At 45.0% G+C, this 20870-nt stretch overlaps 1 protein-coding gene across 1 annotated transcript in view; it reads right to left on the bottom strand.

Moving 5' to 3' along the window:
* The window catches only part of MEDAG (mesenteric estrogen dependent adipogenesis), a 101925-nt gene that overhangs the window by 21718 nt on the left and 59337 nt on the right, over positions 1-20870 (bottom strand). Inside the window, exons 2-3 of the mRNA XM_078657143.1 lie at positions 14870-14976; positions 7449-7561 (exon numbers count right to left, since the gene is read on the bottom strand). Coding sequence (XP_078513269.1) covers positions 7449-7561; positions 14870-14976 — 220 coding nt within the window. The remainder of the gene's footprint in view (positions 1-7448; positions 7562-14869; positions 14977-20870) is intronic.

Below are 20870 nucleotides of genomic sequence, written 5' to 3'. Positions count from 1 at the left end.
GGAATGACATCTATCACAGGCCGCCTCCTCTCTCAGCCCATATCTCTGCAATCTCTCCGGTGTATAATAAACTCTATTAATGTATTTTAAATGTGTAAGTCTGTGTTTGCCGTGTAATGATATGCGTTTTGTGTTGTTGCAGCAATACGACCACATGGCATCGTCTATTGGCATGTCCAGATCACGCTGCCAGACCAGCCTGGCCCTTATGTACTGATTTGCTCTGTGGGACATTGCCAACTTGTATGTTGGAGACAAGCTTACGGGGAGACTTTTATAAGATACAACAGTACTTGTACCTCCGGGGGTTCGTTCAAGTCATCCCCAATTGTTGACTTAGTGCCCTGCGCACTCTATGGAACTGAAAACAATGTAATAAAGTGGGAGCTTCTGTGGTAACCGTGGCCGCATCCCACATTTTTGCAACTCCACCTGAGAACAGGTCTCCTGTTTTGTGTATGTCCAGCGCTTGCAACGCTCGCACGACCCCTCCGTCTCTGCAGGGGGCTAACCAGACCGTCCAGTCTATTGGCATTTCCGGGGAGTATAATAGTGCCCCCGCTTGCTGCTGTAACAGGCTGTGCCAAGCGTGTCACGTCGAGTTGAGAGAGTCCAGTATACCTGTCCTGCGATCTTCTGGCTCGAGTATGACAGCTGGTAGGGGGAGAGGATCAGCAAAAAGCCTTTCAAGTCGTAGATATGGTGTGTTATCCATGCCATGGACCCAACTATGTGCTTACGATCCCTGCCCTGCTCTAGAATATAATTCAAGTTCGGGTGCGCCAAGTCCTCCCAGGTGGTATGGCAGGGTGAACACTCGCCATTGTACCAGTGTCTGCTTGCCTGCCCAAGCCAATCTCATTAACGATTTATTAATTCTAGCAAAGAAAGAGCGTGGCAGCGCTATCGGAATATTTACAAACAAGAAAAGGAACATGGGCAATACCACCATCTTCATGATGGAGACCCTGCCAATGAAGGATAATGGCAGTCCGATCCAGGTTTCGATGTCATCCTCTAGTTTAGCTACAGCTGTTCCATAGTTCTCATGGAACACAATTTCCGAGTGCGTGTGCAATCTGATACCAAGGTACCTAACCGAGTCATCCGACCATTGCAGTGGGTTCTCGATCTCGGATGGCATAGTAGCCGGGGTGAGCGGGAAGGCTATGGATTTTGTCCAATTGACCCTTAACCCAGATAATGCTCCAAAATGCACCACCTCTCTAGGGACCGAGGAGAGGTTGTTTTCCAGGTCCCTCACATATAACAATGTATCGTCCACATACGTGGAGACCACAATTTCATAGTTGGGGAACCTGAACCCTCTATGTCCATGATATTCCCTAAGCGCACAAGCCAGGGGCTCCGCGATTAATGCGTATAACATCGGTGACAAGGGGCATCCCTGCCGAGTTCCCCTAGAGATAGAGATGGCCTCAGTAACAAGATTCCCCAGCCGGATGCAAGCCGAGGGGGCGTTGTACAACACACTTATCATTTGCAAGAATACGGGGCCTAGTCCCATTCTGGTCAGCACATGTCGCATGAAGGACCACTCCACCGAGTCGAAAGCCTTCTCCATATCCAGAAACACCGCGATGGTTCTCGTGTCTCGTCGGACAAGCTGCATTGTTCCAAATAAATTTCGCAGATTATAGGTGAGGTTCCTATCTGGTACAAATCCCGCCTGTTCCGGGGCCACAAGCTCCGGGGTCAATAGGGCTGGGAGATTTGCCAACATTTTCACGAACAATTTGGTGTCCATGTTCAGCAGAGAAAGCGGGCGATAAAGAGCCGCATTACTCAGGAGGCTTACCTGGTTTGGGGATAGCCACTAAAATCGCATCCCTCATAGAGTGCGGCATCTTGCCCGTCACGCACAGGTCATCGAATAACGTAGAGATATGGGGAAGCAGTAGATCTATAAAGGCCTTGTAGAAGCCCACTGTGAGGCCATCCGTCCCTGGGGCGCTGGCCGCTCTCATTCCCGCTAATGCCTCAACAATCTCATCCCTTTCGATGGGGAGCATGAGGAACTCTGTGTGTGTGTCCGATAGGAAGGGCAACTTGATGTGTTCTAGGTAGTCTAGGATCCCATCATCCATTGCCGAGGAGCGGGAAGCATACAGGCCCGAATAGTATTGTTTGAACCTGTCAGCAATATCCTCTTCTTCAGTTAGCAATTCGCCCCCCTCTGAGCGGATTTCAGTAATCAGAGTTTTGCTGCGTTTGGCTCTCAACATGTGAGCCAATACAGATCCCAGCCTATCTCCCTCACCATGTGTGCGGGCTGTGGCATACTTGCCCAGATGTTTCACCGCACTGTCCGCCGCTTCCTGATATTCTGCAATAAGTCCTTCATTGTTCCTGTAACATCCCCATCCCCCCAACCTACTGACGAGACTCCAGTTCCCCCAAAGTCCGTTCCAAGGTCCACTACCTCTGTCGTATTGAGCGAAGTACACCTGAATGTTTAGTCATTTGTCACCCTGAGTGGGACGGGTATGCTCAGAAGTGAGTCCGGTGCTCTCCATGCCCCTGAAATCAAGCTATCCTGGCTGATGAGGAAACCCGAAACCGGTCCTAGGATGCTTGTTTCCAGTCCAGGGATGACCTGGCTTGGCAGCTCGGGCTGGACTGTTCCCATGGGGCACAGGGTTAAGACTGATTTGCATAAGGCTGGGTTCTAACTGGAATGGCATGGTGAGCAAAAAAACGATGGATTTAGGCCCAGATCTCTGTACTGGGGTGAATGTATGACATTTTTCTGCATTCTGTCCATCAACTGTTGTTTTTGCCCCTCTCACTGGAGCGTGGCATAAGGAGGGTGTAGACACCCCAGGGAAGGGACCCATTGGTCCCAACCTGCACGCCCCTGTAATGTCCCTAAATCTAGTATTTCGGGGCACCCCTGAACCTTGCCCTCAGATATGATGACCTAAGAAGAAGGACCAAAGAGCCGTGCAGCACTGGAGAAGACGACGCCAACTGACTTGGCCCAAGCCCTACCATCCTGTCTCCTCCTCCAGCTACTTTAATTCCAGAAACAGACATGGCCCACAGCCAGCAACCTCAAGAACCCCAGAGGACCTGTGCTGTCTTCAACAAATACTCCTGTCTCCTGTGGACACCGGATTTATCCAGCAAAGAAACCAACTCCAGTTTTCGGATCCCGTTGGATCCGCGGCACTGCACCACTCTGCACTGACGCCCAAGGCGTGAGTTTGAGTGACTCACCTACCCTGTGAAGTCTCCCTGGCGATCCTGACCTCACCTGCATCAGTGGCTGACCTCTCCAGTACCCTCGCCTCAATGCCTGCAGCCTCTGTTTGAAGGGTCCCCTTGACCGCAACCAGACTTAGCTAAGGAAACCCAACACCAAAAGGCACCCCTGCATCCTCTGCCCCCAACTTTGGGGAGCCCAGTCAATGGTGCCCAGGTGTCCCCCAGCTATTAAACTTACCTGACCAGCCACTAGTCCCCTTTGTCCAGCCTACCAGTCCAAGCCTGCCGCATTTCTTCACAACTGACGATCTCCATTGGTTTGCATTGGGAGCCCGACACCTACTTGGCACCCTGCCGCCCGAGTGCCACTGCAGGCGCACTTTTGGTGCCTAGTCGTGGCCCCCTTTGTGCCTACCTTTGTTTTCGGGACCCTGACCCAGAACCCTCAGGTACCTACAAGTGCCCAGTGCTCTTCAGAGTACCCCTGGTCTCCATAGCACTACATTGGGCCTTGACCTCTGCACCCGGCCGCACCTGTGCCGCTGAGGGTGCGGTCTTTTTACCTACCTTACCGCCGCCCTGCTTAAGTGCTACCAGGTCGATACTGAATTACAAAACCGAGTATGTCACTAACCTTGTTTTCCTCCATAGGAATACATTGGACTGTTCCATTACAATGCACTGCATATCTTTATCATTGCAAAACCTAAAACTGTATTTGGTTGACATTTACAAACAGCTTTCTTAAAACTGCAAAGTTTTCATTGCATTTACAAAACCCTACTGCATTCTGAAAAGTATTGACAGTTTGACAAACTGTAAACCTACCTGCATTAAGGTAATCTTGGTTTTAGTAACAAAACAGCAAAGTAACAACTTACAAGCGATTGGTCTGGATTCAGTCTTTGAGTGTGTGACATCAATTCTTGTCTGCATGTGTGTACAATAAATGCTTAACACTACCCTCAGATAAGCCTAACTGCTCAGCCCAGCTACCACTAACTTGAGAGTAAGGATTTACTTACTTTATCCTCTGCCATAACTCTGGGGATCCACTGAACTCTGGGCACGCTATTCCTTATTTTGGTATAGTATAAAAAGAGCCAGCTTCCTACAGGGATGTTTTGTTCCTAGAATGTGGATATTTGAGAAAGGACTGCTTTTCTAACAAGTTTACCCATAAACATTCCATTTGATATAAGTTTCTACTTCTCTGGATATGACTGATCAAGTCCTTGCTTCTTAAGGATGTGTTTGATATAAGATGTTTTAGGGCTTTGGGGAACTATCCAGATGAAAAGGAGGAAGATGACTGGTCTAGCCAGGATGGCAGCAAAGGATGCTAGTAGGATGCTTTTCAATACTTATGGAGGACATGGGTCTCTTGATGAGCTGGCGAAGCTACTACCCTTGATTTGTTCATTTACTTTTTCTGTGATAAACAAGTTGATGAAGCAACGTTTTGTTAAGTGATAGTAGGAAAACGATTTATAGTGACTAGCAATGGGAGGGTTTCACCGACAATTTTCATCGAAATTGTGAAGATTATAGGGCTGCCAGAGAGAGGCTGAGTTCCTGAGAGTGATCGGTGGAGGTCGAGTTACAGTCCAAGTTCAGAATTCAGAGCTGATTTTGTAAAGTTGTTTAGTGGGACATGTGGCATCTGAGATGTGTTGAATATGGTGAAATCTCTTGATTTGCTTGATGGCTGCTTTATAGTTTCATTGGCAGTGGTTTTCCTTCACTGCCTCTCAAGGCCTCTAGCTTCTGTTTTCTGTAACTTTACATTTGTGTTGAAGCACCCAGTCTTCCGGGAATGTTGGCTGTGTTGTGAGACTTAAAGGAAAACCATTAAGTCAAAGGCCTCAGAGAGCCATGGGTGGAATTGAATGACGGTCATCAGAGACTTCATGGGAAAAGAGGCACAGAGTTCTCATTGAAAACAGTCTAATAAAAATACATATGTTGGAGGCATTTAGCTTGGGAGGCCGACTAGATGTATTGAGAAATAAATTATGATGTGATAACCAGGTAACGGTACAATTTTCTTTAACTGAGATGAGCTCTCTTAAAGAGAAGGTTACCTCAAAAGTGAGGCTTGCGGAGTGCATGGGCCGCATGGGCCAGGTGAACAATTGGTGGCATTTGAGTGCTTCGAGGCTAGTGAGGAGGCATGAGATCTTCTGAAGTTTAGGCTTATTAAACCACTTGTGGACAACTTTCAATGTACAAAGATATTAGTGCTCAACTGGAACATCCGATTTAGTGTCCAGAAAAGTGCTCTGCGGCCGTATTATGCTAAGCATTCACCATCTCTGTTTGCGCTATGACAATCTGTTAACTAGGTGCCCCTGGCGGAAACAGGGCACTGTGTCCTATCACTGATAATGTGCTGCCCCAGGGAAGCTGGTGAGGACACAGATGCCCTGAGGGCAGTGCGTTAGTGAAAGGAAGTCTAGTTTGAAGCAGCTGGTCCTGCAGTTTCAAGGGAAACAGAGATTCCCTGCAGGGGTGTGCAGTGATTGACTGCACTTGCCAGCAGGGGAAAGTCCTGGGGGTGTCTATAGGACCCTCTTTCACCCCTTCAGAGAGGCACCCTCAAGTAGCGTACTGAGTGTGCACCACTACTTTGTGCCACACAGTCAGTGCACTCCTGGTGGCTATTTCGCCTGCGTCTATAGCATTGTGTGAGCACAGAGATGAAGTGTTACCCTGATTTGCATAGAGCCACACCCCCTTGTAACATACCTTTAGGATAGCGCTGGTGCTATCTGTAGTAACAAAAGTGATGGCAAAAGCATCTGCAGGCCCTTCTGTAACACCAAAGTGCCATGAGACGCAGAAAACATATGCAGGCGCCTATTGCGCTCCCGGGGTACTTTTCATTATTTTGCCCCTGGAAGACTAGGTTGAGTGGCTGTGGTTAATCGAAAAAAAAAAAAAAAAAAAGAAGGAGGCAGAGAAGCTCAGAGAGAGTGAGCAACAATCAAGTAAAGATTCACATTCTAAAGCTGATAATTCTTTGATACTAAAGTTTTGTAAGATTTTTTATGCCACAGCTATTATCCTTCTGATGTCGCTGAGGGGGTTTCTTAAATGGATTAGGTAGCCTTGATGGATTTGTAGGTGCAGTATAATATAATATAATATAATATAATATAACATCATGAGATGACATGACACGATGATAATATAATATAACAATATAACAACATGAGTTGACATGGCGTTATAATATAATTTCATATGATTTAATATAATATAACATAATATAACATCATGAGATGACATGACGATATAATATGATATAATATACTATAATCTAATCTAATATATTATATTATAATATAAGCGCAACATCGTCCCGTACCAAAATTTCTCTTATGAAGACGACCAGACTAAAAACAGAAAACAGGTTGTAGAGGTAGACGTGGACTCTGTTTTTGCTGCTATAGGACCTCCCGTTTGTTAGGATACAAGATAGGTGGTTTTGAGGGAAACTGGGGGCTCTGGTATTCCCTGATGCACAAGAAGTGATTAACATGTTGCTTACACCAGAGGAGACACTGAGTATAAAAGTACGTGGTTGAGGAGATCCTCAATGCTAATACTTTATGTGAGCAGGTGTCCCACTAGCAGCTCTGGTACTGGGTCCTTAGTTTCTCAAGATGATGAGTTCATCTCTTACGACGTTTAACTCACCAAATGAATTGTACGTTTCCATGATATTTGCCTATTCTAGTCAAACCCAAACTCAACTTCTAAAGAAATAAAAAACAGAGCGCATCTGCCACACACCTACTACGGTCTCTTGAGCTGTGACTCTTCACAGTATTTGAGAGACACATCACTAGATAAGCAATAATAAAAAAGAAGGGAAACGTATGTAATTCTAAGGCAGCATTTAGCTTCAGCGAGGGGACTGAATTGCAGAGGAAAAAACAAACAGGAAGTTTACATTGAGAAATAAGGTATAATTCTACTCTTGTTAAGGGTAGGAGTCAAAATTATAGTCAATGAACTGTTGAGGCTTTCATTTACACAGACATAAACTCACTCTAAAGATCTGTAAAGAGGAAAAAGAAGGAAGAGTTTATGAATGCATAAATGGGGAAGCTTGTTCTGTATCTCATGCCGAGGGCAGACTGTATGCACACAGGACTACTGGCATGTTTATTCATAACATTAGACCCTCAACTCACACCATAAAGATCACTCACCTGAAGTTTGTAGCTTTCTCCAACCACTGAAGATATTATACGATCCATTCCATTCTCAATTTGTGCCTTTACTTTAGGATGTCGTGTGTTCACAATAAATGCAAATACGGTCTCTGAAATTATAACAATATAAAAGTTTCTTGCGTGTGTATTCAGCAAAGAACAATGAAAGAACTACCATTATGATCATTTAAAGAACACAGATTAACACGTTCTTATGTTCCAAAAAGACAGCAAACAAACATGTTTATTTCAAACGTAAAATGAATGTGTATTTTGTTTCATAACATTCACATAGTTTTGTCATATTCACATGAAATTACATTTTTGTTTCATTTTGTGATGTTAAACAATGTTGTTGCTTTTCAACAAAGTCGTAAAATGTAACATTTTGGGCAAATTCTTTATACATTTTGATTTATTTTGATGTTTTTTGCAACATGTCATAATACAAAAAAAATCTGCCAATGGTGCTTTAAAACAATGCTGTACAGTAGAAAAGGAAAAGCAGTGCTAAAGTGCTTGTGCTTGCACTTTTAAACATGGTAAAGCCAGCTTACACGCAACTGGCACATTCCACAGGGTCTAAATCCTTTGATGCGTTGGCCTCTAATTCTCTGGGGGTAGAATTGAGGCACGTTGTACTGCTGATACCCTCTTCCGAAATCACAGGATCTTGGAAATGGCCTTTGATTGAAGCAGCCTGAAGAGAGGCCCCATCTTCTGGCCCGCCCAAAAAGGTTAGGATTGAAAACTCTCTGCATATTTTGCTGTGCCTTGTCCAGGGCGGTGAAAGTGGACACGTATTTCCCCAATGATTTAATGAGGTCTTCTCCAAAGAGTAAACCTTTTGGGTTTTGCGAGGTTTCTTTATCTGCCATGTCAGTTAGTTTTGGATTTATTTTAGTCAAAATGACTCTTTGTCTTTCTGCATTAATGCTAGCATTGGCATTACCCAAGAGAATTAATGCTCTCTGGGGCTCAATCCCTGATGAGATTGGTGAAGTGTGGCTCAATGGCTAGAGCGGCAGACCCTGATGCAGAGGTCTGGCCCGGACCAGGGTTCAATTCCCACCTCAGTGGGTCTTGGGCTCAATTTCCTCGGACCTGATAATTCTCGCCTCGGTGCCTTTTCTAATCATGGGTCCCACTCTGCCACTCTGAGCAATAGCTTGCTTAATCTCCACAATGGCCGGAACAGCGCTGGGATGCCTGGCTTCACCTTGGGGTGCCCAGGAGTGGACATTTCACAGGGAAAAGCCAGGAAGGGTTCCACAGCGGTATGTGTACAGCGCCAGGAAACCCCGGTTGGGGTATAAGTGCGCTTTACAAGTATAAATTCATTTCATTTCATTTCATTGGTGCTGAGAGGGGTGCCATTGATGTGGCTGTCTTCTGCGGAATCTAAGATTTTGGCTAATGGTCCCTGATGGCATGCTGTATTTGGAACAACAGTGGTCAGAGAGGGAAGAGGCGACGGCACTGGTGGAAGCAGTGACTGCCACAAACTCTGATACAGACAGCATTGCAGACCTGGTGAAGAAAACCCCATGAACTGCAAAGATCTGATGCTGGACTAGCTCAGCTGATACTGGTGCCTCTCTACATTGGTTGGATGCTGTATTTACATTCCTGAGTAAGTGGAATCATGAGCTGCCTGGGAGGGACATGGAGCCAGGAGGCCCACGGAGATCGCACATGAGCAGATTGGTGATCTAGTCAGCAAGTTCCGTACGAGATATGTTGATGTGAGTGGCTGAGTAGCATGTGCTGAGTAAAAAGAATGGCCACTTCCCATGAAGCTTTTAGTTCTCTCTTTAGGTTGTGGTTGTTTGCTACTGTGTGTGAGAGTAGAGACCCAGGGTGACTGATTGAGGGCATTGGTAGAGTGGGTGTGTGATTGGTGTGTTAGTGGGTGTGATCTTAAGGCTGTGCTGCGCTCAGATGCAGCTTCCATCAGATAATTACTGAGAATGAGGGTTGTGTGTTGGCTGAGGGGTCTCCTGGGCTTAAATTGTTACTGTGTAGTAAGGATTCATTAACAGGGATGGTACAATGGGACTGAGATGTTTGGGGGGGCACGTGTTGTTCTTTTTTAAGTTTACCTGGTGGGGTGTTATGTTACAGTTTGATATGCAGCATCAGCGGGGCTGTTATTGTTGACAGAGTGGTGGTGTTGGGTGGGGGGGTGATATGTAGTATCATGGCTTCCGGGTTCAAGTTGGTGACGGGGAATGTTCGTGGGCTCAACTCGTACATTAAGTGATATAGGATACAAACATACCTCTGCCGGCAAGGCATACAAATTGCTCTGCTGCAGGAGACACATTTGTTGGAGGGTGAGGTACAGAAGGTGCAGAGGAAATGGAGGTGGCCAAGTGCTCTAAATATGCTTGAGGGTTATGATATAGTTGCCCTTGAGGTTCCCTTCCAGGGTCTGGGACTTAGGATAAGGGTGATGTTGAGGGGAGATACCTCAGGCTGTTAGGCGGGGCATGTGTGCCTGTTGAACATCTACGCACCTAACACAGATGATGGAGCATTCTATCGCGAGGTGGAGTGACAGCATGTTCCCCTATGTTGGGATTCCCCTCTTGTGGTGTGGGGATTTTGATTTGTGTACTGGATGGCTGATGGGACAGACATCCCTCTCCAAACCCACATGAAGCTGAATATAGTCTCCTTGATAGGTTCCTGGTGTCAGAGGAACTCACTACTGAGGTTTTGGATGTTCAGATACTGGGTAGATTCCTCTCAGACCATGCACTGCTACTCTTAAAATGGTGTGTGGGTGGAACTAGACCTAGAGTGCCCTTGTGGCAGCAACGCCCAGAGGCATTGGGAGAATCCCAGCTCCAGGAGGTGGTTTGGACAGTGACAGCTGGTTACTTTGAAACTAACTGGTCGACAATGACACAGAGAGGGGTGGAGTGGAAATCTCTGAAGGTGGTGACGTGGGGGGAATGCATGGTCGAATCAGTGGCATTAGGCGCCGCCTGGAAGCGGAGTTGGCTGTGGCAGAGGGAGAGCTGGTGAGCTTCCACTGGGTTACGTATGTCCTGCCGGAGGGCTGGGAGACTTTCCTAACAGCCCCGAGAAAGGTGGGGGAGACTTGGGATATGCTGTACTGCCTGGTCCGGCATGACTATCATCACCTGGTGCCCAGTGAGGGAACTAAATCGTGGTAACTCCTGGCGTGGCTACGTAAAAGTAAATGCTTCACCCGGTGATCCTCTCGTTAAGAAGCAGGGATGACACCATTGCTGGGACACAGTAATTCCCTTGCGGGATCACCTGGCAGCTGTATATAGTGAAGTGGAGCGGGACCAACTGGCGGAGGACAGAAGTTACCTGGATGGGTTGGTAATTCTTCGTCTTATAGAGGAGCAGGAGAGGGGACTGGAGGGAGAGCTCCTGGTGGAGGAACTGAAGGAAGCAGTCCGGGAGATGGCACGATGCAAGGCATCTGGCACAGATGAGCTACCTGTGGAATATTATAAGGTGTTTTCTGAGATGCTAATACCCGGCTTATTGGAGACTCTTCAGAAGTCAAAGGGTGCTGCTGAAATCTATGCAGGATCCCCAGTTTGTCATGCTCCCCAAGCCGGGTAAGGAACCTGCAGACCCTAGCGCCTAGTATAGGCCCTTGTCTATGCTAGGAGTTGACACTAAGGTCCTTCCGAAAGCTCTTGTGACTAGACTACAAGGAGTGGTGACTCACTTGTTGCAAGGGGATATGTGCAGTTTCATGACTGGTAGGGGGACTCAGATGAACTTGCAGAGATTGTGCGATGTATTACACTCTGTAGCTGATAGTCTTGGAGGCTGCGTTGGTAGCTTTAGATATTGAGAAAGAGTTTGACACGCTCAACTGGGAGTATCTCTGGGAGGTGCTGAGGCGGATTGGATTGGGACCGGTCTTTCTGTCCTGGGTGAGGGGACGCTTTGCTCAGCCTATTGCGCAGGTTCGAACCGGAAATGTGGTATCGGAGTGCCTGCACATCGAGAGGGGCACGAGACAGGCTCACTCTTCTCACTGCTCCTCTTCGCCTTGGCAATGGAGCCATTGGCGATTCGGTAACACCGGGCCATAGCTGAGTGGGGTATCGAGGAACGGGGCAACGCTCATGTTGTCTCGCTTTATGCAGATGATACACTGACTGGTCTATGTTACCCACCCAGAGAGGTCAGCAAATGTCATGACCGAGTTGGACCTGCGGGTCATTGAGCAGAAAAAATGACTACTCTCTCAAGCGGCGCTAGCGCGTGCGGACCAGGCAAGTCTCCTCATGACTGAACTCCGGTGGAAGAGGAACCACTTCCAGTATCTGTGGATACGGGTAGCTCATACCTCGGAGGCCCACCACCGCTTTAATATGGGTAGGGTCCTTGAGAGCACAGAGGCTTCTGGATTTGCCTGCCTCGGTCAGTGATGGGCAGGGTGGCCCTTTGCAGGATGGTGTTGCTGCCATGCCACAAAATAGAACAGCTGCCTGGTGTCCGCTGATAAGAGGAGTAGAGTAAAGTTGGGCATACTGAAGTTGGACACTGGGTTAGGGGGACTGGGGTTGCCGGACCTGCAGATGTATTATTTTGAAGGACTGCTGCAGTACACGGCACAGTGGTGCAAGGTCAGTCCAAACAAGGGAAAGACCCTCCTGTCAGAAAGGGGAGCTGGTGCGGACCTCTCGCGGTACCTCATGCAGGAGTACTGAGGGATAGTTTTCTGTCCGGCAAGTGACTGAGGCCTGGGACCAAACGGTCACATGGGTGTTGCACAGGGCACCCTACCACAGGTTGCTACCCCTCCAGTGGCTACCGCCCTTCAGTTTATAGACAAACGGTGATAGATATGTCACAGTGGTTTGAGGGGGGCTGCACCACGGCTGGAGACCTGTACCTGAACTGCACTTTTATCACAATGAGAGAGGCACAGGATCTGTTTTTCCACAGCATGGCCAGTTTTTCCAATAAGGAAATGTGTCTTGTATGGCCCATGAGGTCTGTACGGATTTTCCTGCGGAGCCGGCGGAGTCCCAGACACTGCAACTCCTGTTGGATCCGGGTTCCAATAGGGGTTTGATATCTCATATTTACAAAGCCTTGAAGGAGATTGTCAGACAGACATGACAAGGGTCCAGGACAGATTGACGGATGACCTGCCAGTCTACTTTCAGAGGGCAACTGGAAAAGAGCATGTGCTCAGGCCAGGGAGGTAGCTAGTAATGCGTGGTTCAAACTCATGCAGTTTTACTACTTATATTGCACATTCTTAACACTGCAATGGTTACAGAAGATTAATGCATCACTGTTTACTGCTTGCCCCAGTTGTGGGTCAGATCCATTGACATTCCCCCATATTACACGAGAGTGCAGTAAACTACAGAGATTCTGGGGAGGGGTCTTACGGGATCTGCAAGAGGTCACACATGTACAAATAGACACCTCGGTCAAACACTGTGGGGAATCTCACGACCCCTAAACAAGTGGCCAAGATGAGGTGCAGGTTTACCCTACTGTAAGTGGTGCTGACTAAGCGGCGTACAGCTATCCACTGAACACAGCACAGGCCACCAACCAACTCAAAATGGATGGCTGACACGCACGAATGGGGGGTGGCAGAGGAAAGATGATTGCAAGCGGTGCACACTGGTTAGAATGCAGAAAGGGATTTGGAACTGTGAGGTATATGTTGGAAAGACTAGCAACAGTGGAACTTCTGGAGGATGGCTCCCCAGATGCCACCAGATTCCGGAGCCAGGGAATCCCATTGTGGGGGAGTAGAGGATGAGTCCCCGGATGATTCCTGGTGTGTGCGTGTGGGCATCGCATGGCGGGGTTTGCTGATGCCGGGGGTGCTGTTGTTGCTCTCTCTCCCCCTCTCTATCTTCTGCCAGCTCACCCTCTCCTTTGTTTTCCCCTCATGGTGTGGGTTGGGTTGCAGGGGAGGGGTATTGTCACAGATGCACACTGCAGCTGCTCGGTTTTGAAATAGTTTTTTAGTTTGTTTGATGTCTCCTTCTTTACAGATTATGTTTTATATGATGGTATGTATGCAGCTGATCTTTAAACGGGGACGTATGCAGACAAGTTGATGACCATAGCAGGGATGGGATGATATCCAACCCCAAAAGCTGTAGTTTTGATGTTATCTTTTTTTATAAAGGGCAATTATATTTATACCAAGGTCAAATAAGCTGTAATACCATGTTTTGTACTGTACTATTTTCATTAAAAACATGTCTTAAAATATATATGGAATTCTGGGAGAATAATACAATTGACCGGAAGCAGAGTTCCTAAACTAAATTCCAAAATGTGCACTCAAAAGCCTTGATAAGTTTCGCCTATCAGATTTTCCACTTAACATTTATATCCAATCATCTGTTACATCAAGGTGCCTCAAGCAAAAACGCATTTAAAGACCTAATCTGCCACATGAATTTGCCAAAATAAAAAAAAATGTAAATAGAAAACAAACCTCTACAAGAATATAAATGATTTCTAATTTGTTTATTTTTGTCAGCAATTAAATCCAGGAAGAGATTTGTGGACACATTTACCAATAAAGACAAAATCCATAAACTAATAAAAAACCTTACACTATAAATCTCTTTCCCTCGTCCTCAAATATTTATTTATCATAGAAGTCATACGTCATGGAGAAAATTATGAAAAAATGAATAGACACCCACCTAAACTACAATCACCTCCTCGACACAGCTCACTCTGGATTCAGGCCCTTGCAAAGCACTCACCCGCTCTCATCATTGCCACGGGCAACATTCAACTGATCATGTACAGACGAGAGACACTGCTGCCCTCATCTTACTGGACCTATCCACTACCTTAGACAGTTTCCCACCACTTCCTCATCCAACGCCTCCACAAAGCTGACATTTAAAGACCCATATTCCGTTGGATCTGCTCCTTCTCAACAGACAGCACCCAATAAGTCAATGTGACTCCCTTCACCTCGGCCATTGCAAACCTCTTCTGCGTGGTTCGACAAGGATCAACATACAAAGCCCTACACAATATTGGTCTCACCAACCTCAACAATTGCATCAACTTCCACCAGACTCCTCTGCTCAACCCATCCTCTGCTCGTACACACAGTACTAGAGCCAACAACTGAGCCTTCTCCTACCTCACTCTCAAAGCCTAGAATGACCTGCCCTGCACACCAGAGCGGCCTCCTCAGTTCTTGGAATTTTGCAAGAAATTGAATACCTGGCCGACGCAGCTCCTGTTTTCAGCACAGGATACCATCCCGGGTCAGTTGTGCACTCTACAAATACTCTGAATATATACATTTTAATGGGTTTAACAAATGACATAGTACTGTGGCTAAATGAACCTAATGTAGGATTAAGCACTATACTATGAATATTTCAAAGCAGTAATAGCCAGTGACGCACCTTTGGTGGAGGACTCCTGTCTCGCAGTTGTTAGGAATAGCATTGGCTTGGAAAGAAGAGTTTCTCTGTAGTCTTTGTAATCCAAGTGGCTTGTGAGATCTACTTTCCTATGGAGAAAATGCATCATTTATGACCACACATACCACATTTAATGATCAGCGTCATTACAAATACATTTAATTTATAAACCAGCGTGAATCCGAAATGTAAGCATTTAAATAGCTTATGTAAAATATTGCAATCAATGTTCTATAATTCTGAAAAGTTTGAGGTATTGCAAACATAAAGAGCATGTTGTGCAGAATGCACAACAAAACTTTTTTTTAATCTTCCAACACTCAATTCGTTCAAATACAATGTATAATTCATTATGAAATGATCCTAGCAATAGGTTCCTAAAGCTGATAAGGGAACAAATAAACGAAAGGGAAAAGACGGAAAAGAAGATAAAAAGGAGAAAAGTCAATTTATGGTTACCAAATCCCATATCATGAATAATCACCAACAAGAATGATTCCAGAATGTGAAGTTGCTTAATGGTGTGCCAATTTTCTTTTTGGATCTGTCAGGACATTATTCACTGGATGGCCTTTTTAATGTAGAATCTAGATTGACTGCCCATAAAAGATATGGCAAGACTTCAAACTTTTTTTTGCAAAGTCAACAACACCAGTAGACTTCCTGACGTTACTGGACAACAACCGCATTTTTAGACTATGAATTACAAATCTTTGCTCTAGCCTGTCATACTATTGACTGGGAAAAGAAACCTCACTCCAGGGTTTCGTAGCCAAGTAATTACAAAGGCATTTCGACTGAATGATTTTATCACATTTACAATGCCACTTGAAGTCCACCTCAAGGAGTTGCTGAAACCAATTTTCGCAACAAGAGACATACAATATGATTAGATGAAGTAAAACTGATGTTTAAAACTGTTTTCGAGTTTGAAATAAGTGCAATTTCATTAGTCTATCCTTGAAACAGGAGCTTCACACAATGGTCCCAAGAAGTAGAAATGTTCTAAAATGTCACATATTTAATCATTACTGTGACGCACAACAATCTAATCGTACACTATGATCTTTGAATGAATTTCCTATACATGGTTTATACAGGTTTTTCTTTTTTCAGGCTTGAAAATATGCTTGCTCCATCTAGAGTAGAAATCTGATCCGAAGATATTGTCACAAGGCAGTAAAATCCTTTTAATGGCGTGTATAAAGCATAGCACAATATTCAAATCACATGAAGTAAAAGTGCATGAAAGCCTCTTACTGAGTGCAGTCCATTATGGTCTCTTGTTACAGAGGTATTTCGAGTCATAAAGATACATTTGGCATAAAAGAATGCTTATGGCTGAGAATACCTCTATGTATGCTTGCCAGGAATACACACCGCAATCCCTGGTGTGAGTGAACGGTTCTGATACTGCAGATTTCTCTGCCATGAGTATGGCTAAATCTGCACAGTAAATTCCACTCAACTAGTGGTAAGTGTTCCATGAAAATGTCTGCCTTAGAAGTTTGGGAACACACCATCAATATGTATATTTGTGAGTAATCCCAAACTCCAGTCAGGTACCTTCCCACCCTGAATATGAGCAGGGATTTACACAAAGTAAGGACTGCCATAACTCCACTTCAAAATTGGAAGAAGAAAGAATCACTTCAGATTTGTTCTGGGTGCAGGAGTATTGTCTTTCCCGTAGGGGAAAAAAAGAGCATCTGCAGTGCGAGAGCAGGTGGAAGTTAGGGGTGGGTGATGAATTCCGTCCTGCCGTCGGAGTTTGTGGAGTTTTGCCCACTCCACGTACATGCAGAGTTCTGAAAAACTCTGCAAAGTGGTGCGGAGCAGAGTTTTTCGTCTCTTGTGGCTAGCCAATGTGCCAGCGGGGAGAATCATAAGATAGACCACCTCCCAGCATGATTTCTCAATGCGGCCGATCACGCCAGGTCGCTACTGCTCGCATTGAGAAACCTGCCACTCGCGTTGACAAAGCTGCAGCTCGAGCCAGCGCTTAATTTGTCAAAACAAAACGAAAGCAAGGGCTCTCGTCAGGAAGCCACTGTAGATTGCACCACAGATTGCCCCTGCCATGGTGCCAATGATAGTAACAGCACAATTACTAACCATTACACTCCTACATTTCAGACTATTCCAGGACGCCCAAGCTATAAGAATGGCTTGGGTGGCAGGTACTAGTAATTCTAATGTATATTGAATGAATAATTGACTGTTGTTGTGGTCATCTCTAAATTAGCCAGACAGTGGCACCTTGAGACAGACTGTCACAAGCCCTGGTGTTGACAATGAAGTGCCGGTGCTGAGCACGGACACTGCTGGCTCAAATTAAGCACTAAGAAGAACATCTACTCGAGCGACAGAAAGAAGCAGCATTCTCTTGCATTGCGAGTGGTGCTATTCGCGCTGTACAATTTTACAGCGTGGGACAAACTCTCGTAGCTAGAAAACAGCATGAACAGTGCAACTTACTGCCCTCTACTGCTAGCAGAACTCTGCAGAGTACAGCGCAGTCTTTACGGCACTTCGCAGAGTTCGCGTAGCAGACCTAACTAGCTCCGCCCAGGCCTAGTTGAAGTACAGGTTGCCAAACAGGTACATGCATTTATATACTAGTGGGAGTGCAGATGCTGATGCAAGTGTTAGTGCAGGGTCTGCCATCCTGTGGTTTTAGCACCAGTATTACTGTTCACGGTGTAAGGGAAGACAGGCAACAACTCAATAATGGCAGGTGGGCTGCACAGCAATAGTATCCGCTTCGTTGAATGAAACACAACATAGTTCTCTCAATTATGAGCATTTTTGTCTCAGTTCATGATATCTACTCCAGAGGTGGCATCTCACCTTTAGAGATCTCAGAGATCACAATGGAGGTGTCAACCTGTGATACCTGTAGCTTCACTGAATTTGTCTCCATTGTGGAAATGAACACAAAAGTAAGACAAAATAAGGGAGTGCATGCCCATAACAAATATAGTGCCTATGGGTAATATGTGACCCCAGGAAACGTGCTGTGGTCGGAAGGCGCATTTCCTGGTATGAAAGAAAGACACCGGCTAGCAAAATAATTTAAAGCATCTCTCTCAGTGTAGGAGTGGGCCATCAATGACTTACTCCCACGATTTTGATGTAAAATCTCATTAGGAATGCATGCCTTTTTCTACTCAAATAGCAGCTGTATGTACGAATGGCAGTGTTTAACTGCTATAACCCAGTTCTATCTTAGAGTTCCGTTGGTATTTTAATACTATTTCCCACATAGGGTTTGACATGAGGGGTTGAGTAAAACTGGTAGCTACCTTCCTTTGGTAATAACAGCATGTTGCCTGGTTAGAAACAGGTACTCTTGTCTTACTGGTGTGTTTGAACATTTCTGATTGGAATAGTCAGCTACTGGTTTGTGGTACCTTCAAATCAAATTAGCTGTCATTACCAATTGTAAGGATTGTGACTAAAAGAGAGCTTTTGTAAGAAATGCTGATGGAGGAGAGACGACTTTCCTATTCCAGTAAATACCGGGCCGAGGAAGGAAGAATCGAAGGATTGAAGATTAAATCATCCAGGTCATTACAGCATAGGGAGTTTAAACCTGGCAAGGTTTGCAGTCCCATGCCTTACTGCACTGCCACGTCACTGCCTTCAAATTATTAACAACTTTAAACATGCTGCTTTAAATAGATGCAGGAATGCCAGGATCCTATTCATTGGACTGGAGCTTTTCTAAAGAAAAGCATCTTTACAGCAAGCAATGTTACATTTATCCAAGACACCTACAGTGGAAAAATGCTAATCAAGTATACATGACGCTGCTATCCCAGATGAACAGTAAAACCCCGTAATTTAGATGCGTCATGGGTCACATTTTAAAGTTGAAACAAAGTGATGCAATAATCCATTTTGATGAGTTATATCACTCCAGCTGCCAGACAAAGTTACTTCAGAACTTTCTCACAGCCAAATCCAGTGACTGCCCCATCTGTTCGTCCAAATGTAGTCAGAGACCTCTACATTTTGATTTCCAGCCAATAGAAAATTGCTAAGTAAAAAGAAGTGTTTTTTTTTAGAAATTATATATTTTACAAGATATCACGCGGCGGAAAAGCCCACCGCAATTTTTAAAAAGTCAGAATCACTCCCTGTAGTATAAAGATTTCTAATTCTAGGACTACTTTTTGATGCCAGACCAATCTTTAATAAAGAGAAACATTTACATTGAATGCTGTGCAAACGAAAACAGAGAAGTCATTTATGTCTGCATAATTGCAGTTATTTCATAAATGATGACGCTTGTGCCAGGATGCCTTAGTTTTCTGACCAGCTGTGCCCCCCCACACATCCAAATCATCAGCATCATCACCTCATATGCTGGTGCGGGGACACACAGTCAACAGGCTGGTTGGACGTGGCATGAAAGTTCAGCCAATCCTAGACCACAGCGCACAATCGAGAAATCTATTTCTGTCACCTTGTGGCATTATATGCAATCATAAAGTTTGGAAGCGCCCTTCAGGGTCTTACTCCAGTTCCCTTACTGCCTGAAGTGTAATGGAGATGTAAAGTACCAAAAGAGGCTATACAAATTCAATCCTTTTAGTTGAGAATACTTTATTGTCAAGTAGCAGCTTGCACGGAGTTCGTCCTCACTCCGCGAAGATCAAGCTGCAACTGACTGCAGTTACATTCCGCTTTCGTTGAGTAGGAACTGTCACACGAGCCGCATGTTTAATATGGCTGGTGCCATCCACGAGAACATATTTCCAGAACAAGTAGCGTGATACACAAAATATAAACATAAAATAAATACTACAAGTTGTATGTATAAAAACACTACATCGTCTCTCTTTTCACAGTAGAGAACTTTATACACATAAAAATCCCTATACCTGTTAGGCAAAGACAATTACGTGAAGACCTGGAACCTCCACGTCGTGCATTTTCATCCAACTCTCCTTGTTGGAAAGAACTCTCCCCTTGGTCCTCAATTGCTACAGGGGAATTTGAATCTGCCGTTTAAGAAGCAGCCAAATTACCTATATTGGAGTCAGTAATACCTCCCCCATTGTCAGACAATACCTCACACATAAAGTGAGCACAGTTATCTGTATCATCTTCAGTAGAACTTTTACTTGAGAGAATCTTGACTGCCTGTTCAGGCATCAGCGTAACAATCGCCCTTCTATTCCACCACCCCTTCTTATCCAAAAAGAGCAACCCTTTAGCATTTTTCAATACCTGTACAGGTCAAAAGTATCTTAATGCACCCTTCTTGACCATGATGAGGTTTTTGACCATGGCCCAATAACCCACCATAAAATCCTGTTTTACATTTGTGTATTTTGGGTCAAAATGTTGTGTTTGTATATTTTGCTAAACTAAAACAGTGTCTCTCCTCTTCAGCTCATCACTACAACAAAACAGGGAATACTTTGATTTCTCATGTCTTTTAACCAATCCAGACACATATTTCCTTTAGGGTCTCTTTTCCTAAGTAATCAAAAAGGAGACATTCTAGTAGTGGAATGTGGAGTAGGTACATATGACCAGAATTTTCTTTCGTAAAAAATTAACAGGTATGTTGCAAGCCAACGCAGATTGTATCCCATCCTTCACAAATCTATTCATCCTTTCAACAAGACCATTTGAGGAAGGAGAATACAATGCAGCTCTAAGATGTTTTATATGATGACTAAGAAGAAAATCCTTCATTTTACATGAAACAAAATGTGTGCTGTTGTCTGTAACCAATTCTTTAGGGTAACCCTCAGAATTAAACATTCTGGACAAGAATTGAATTACAGACAAGGCGTTCGGAGAGGAAGTGATCTCAAACTCCACCCACTTGGAGGAATAGTCTATCAACAGCATCATATACTTCTTGTTACTGGGTAACAGGTCAAAGGAATCAGCAAAGTCTAGCGCAAGGTTCGCCCAAGCTTCTTCAGGAATTGGCACACTATGTAAAGGTGTCTTGATGGTT

Source organism: Lissotriton helveticus, chromosome 8 (genome assembly GCF_964261635.1).
Source record: "Lissotriton helveticus chromosome 8, aLisHel1.1, whole genome shotgun sequence".
NCBI lineage: Eukaryota > Metazoa > Chordata > Amphibia > Caudata > Salamandridae > Lissotriton > Lissotriton helveticus.
This window is presented reverse-complemented; position numbering and strand designations above follow the sequence as displayed.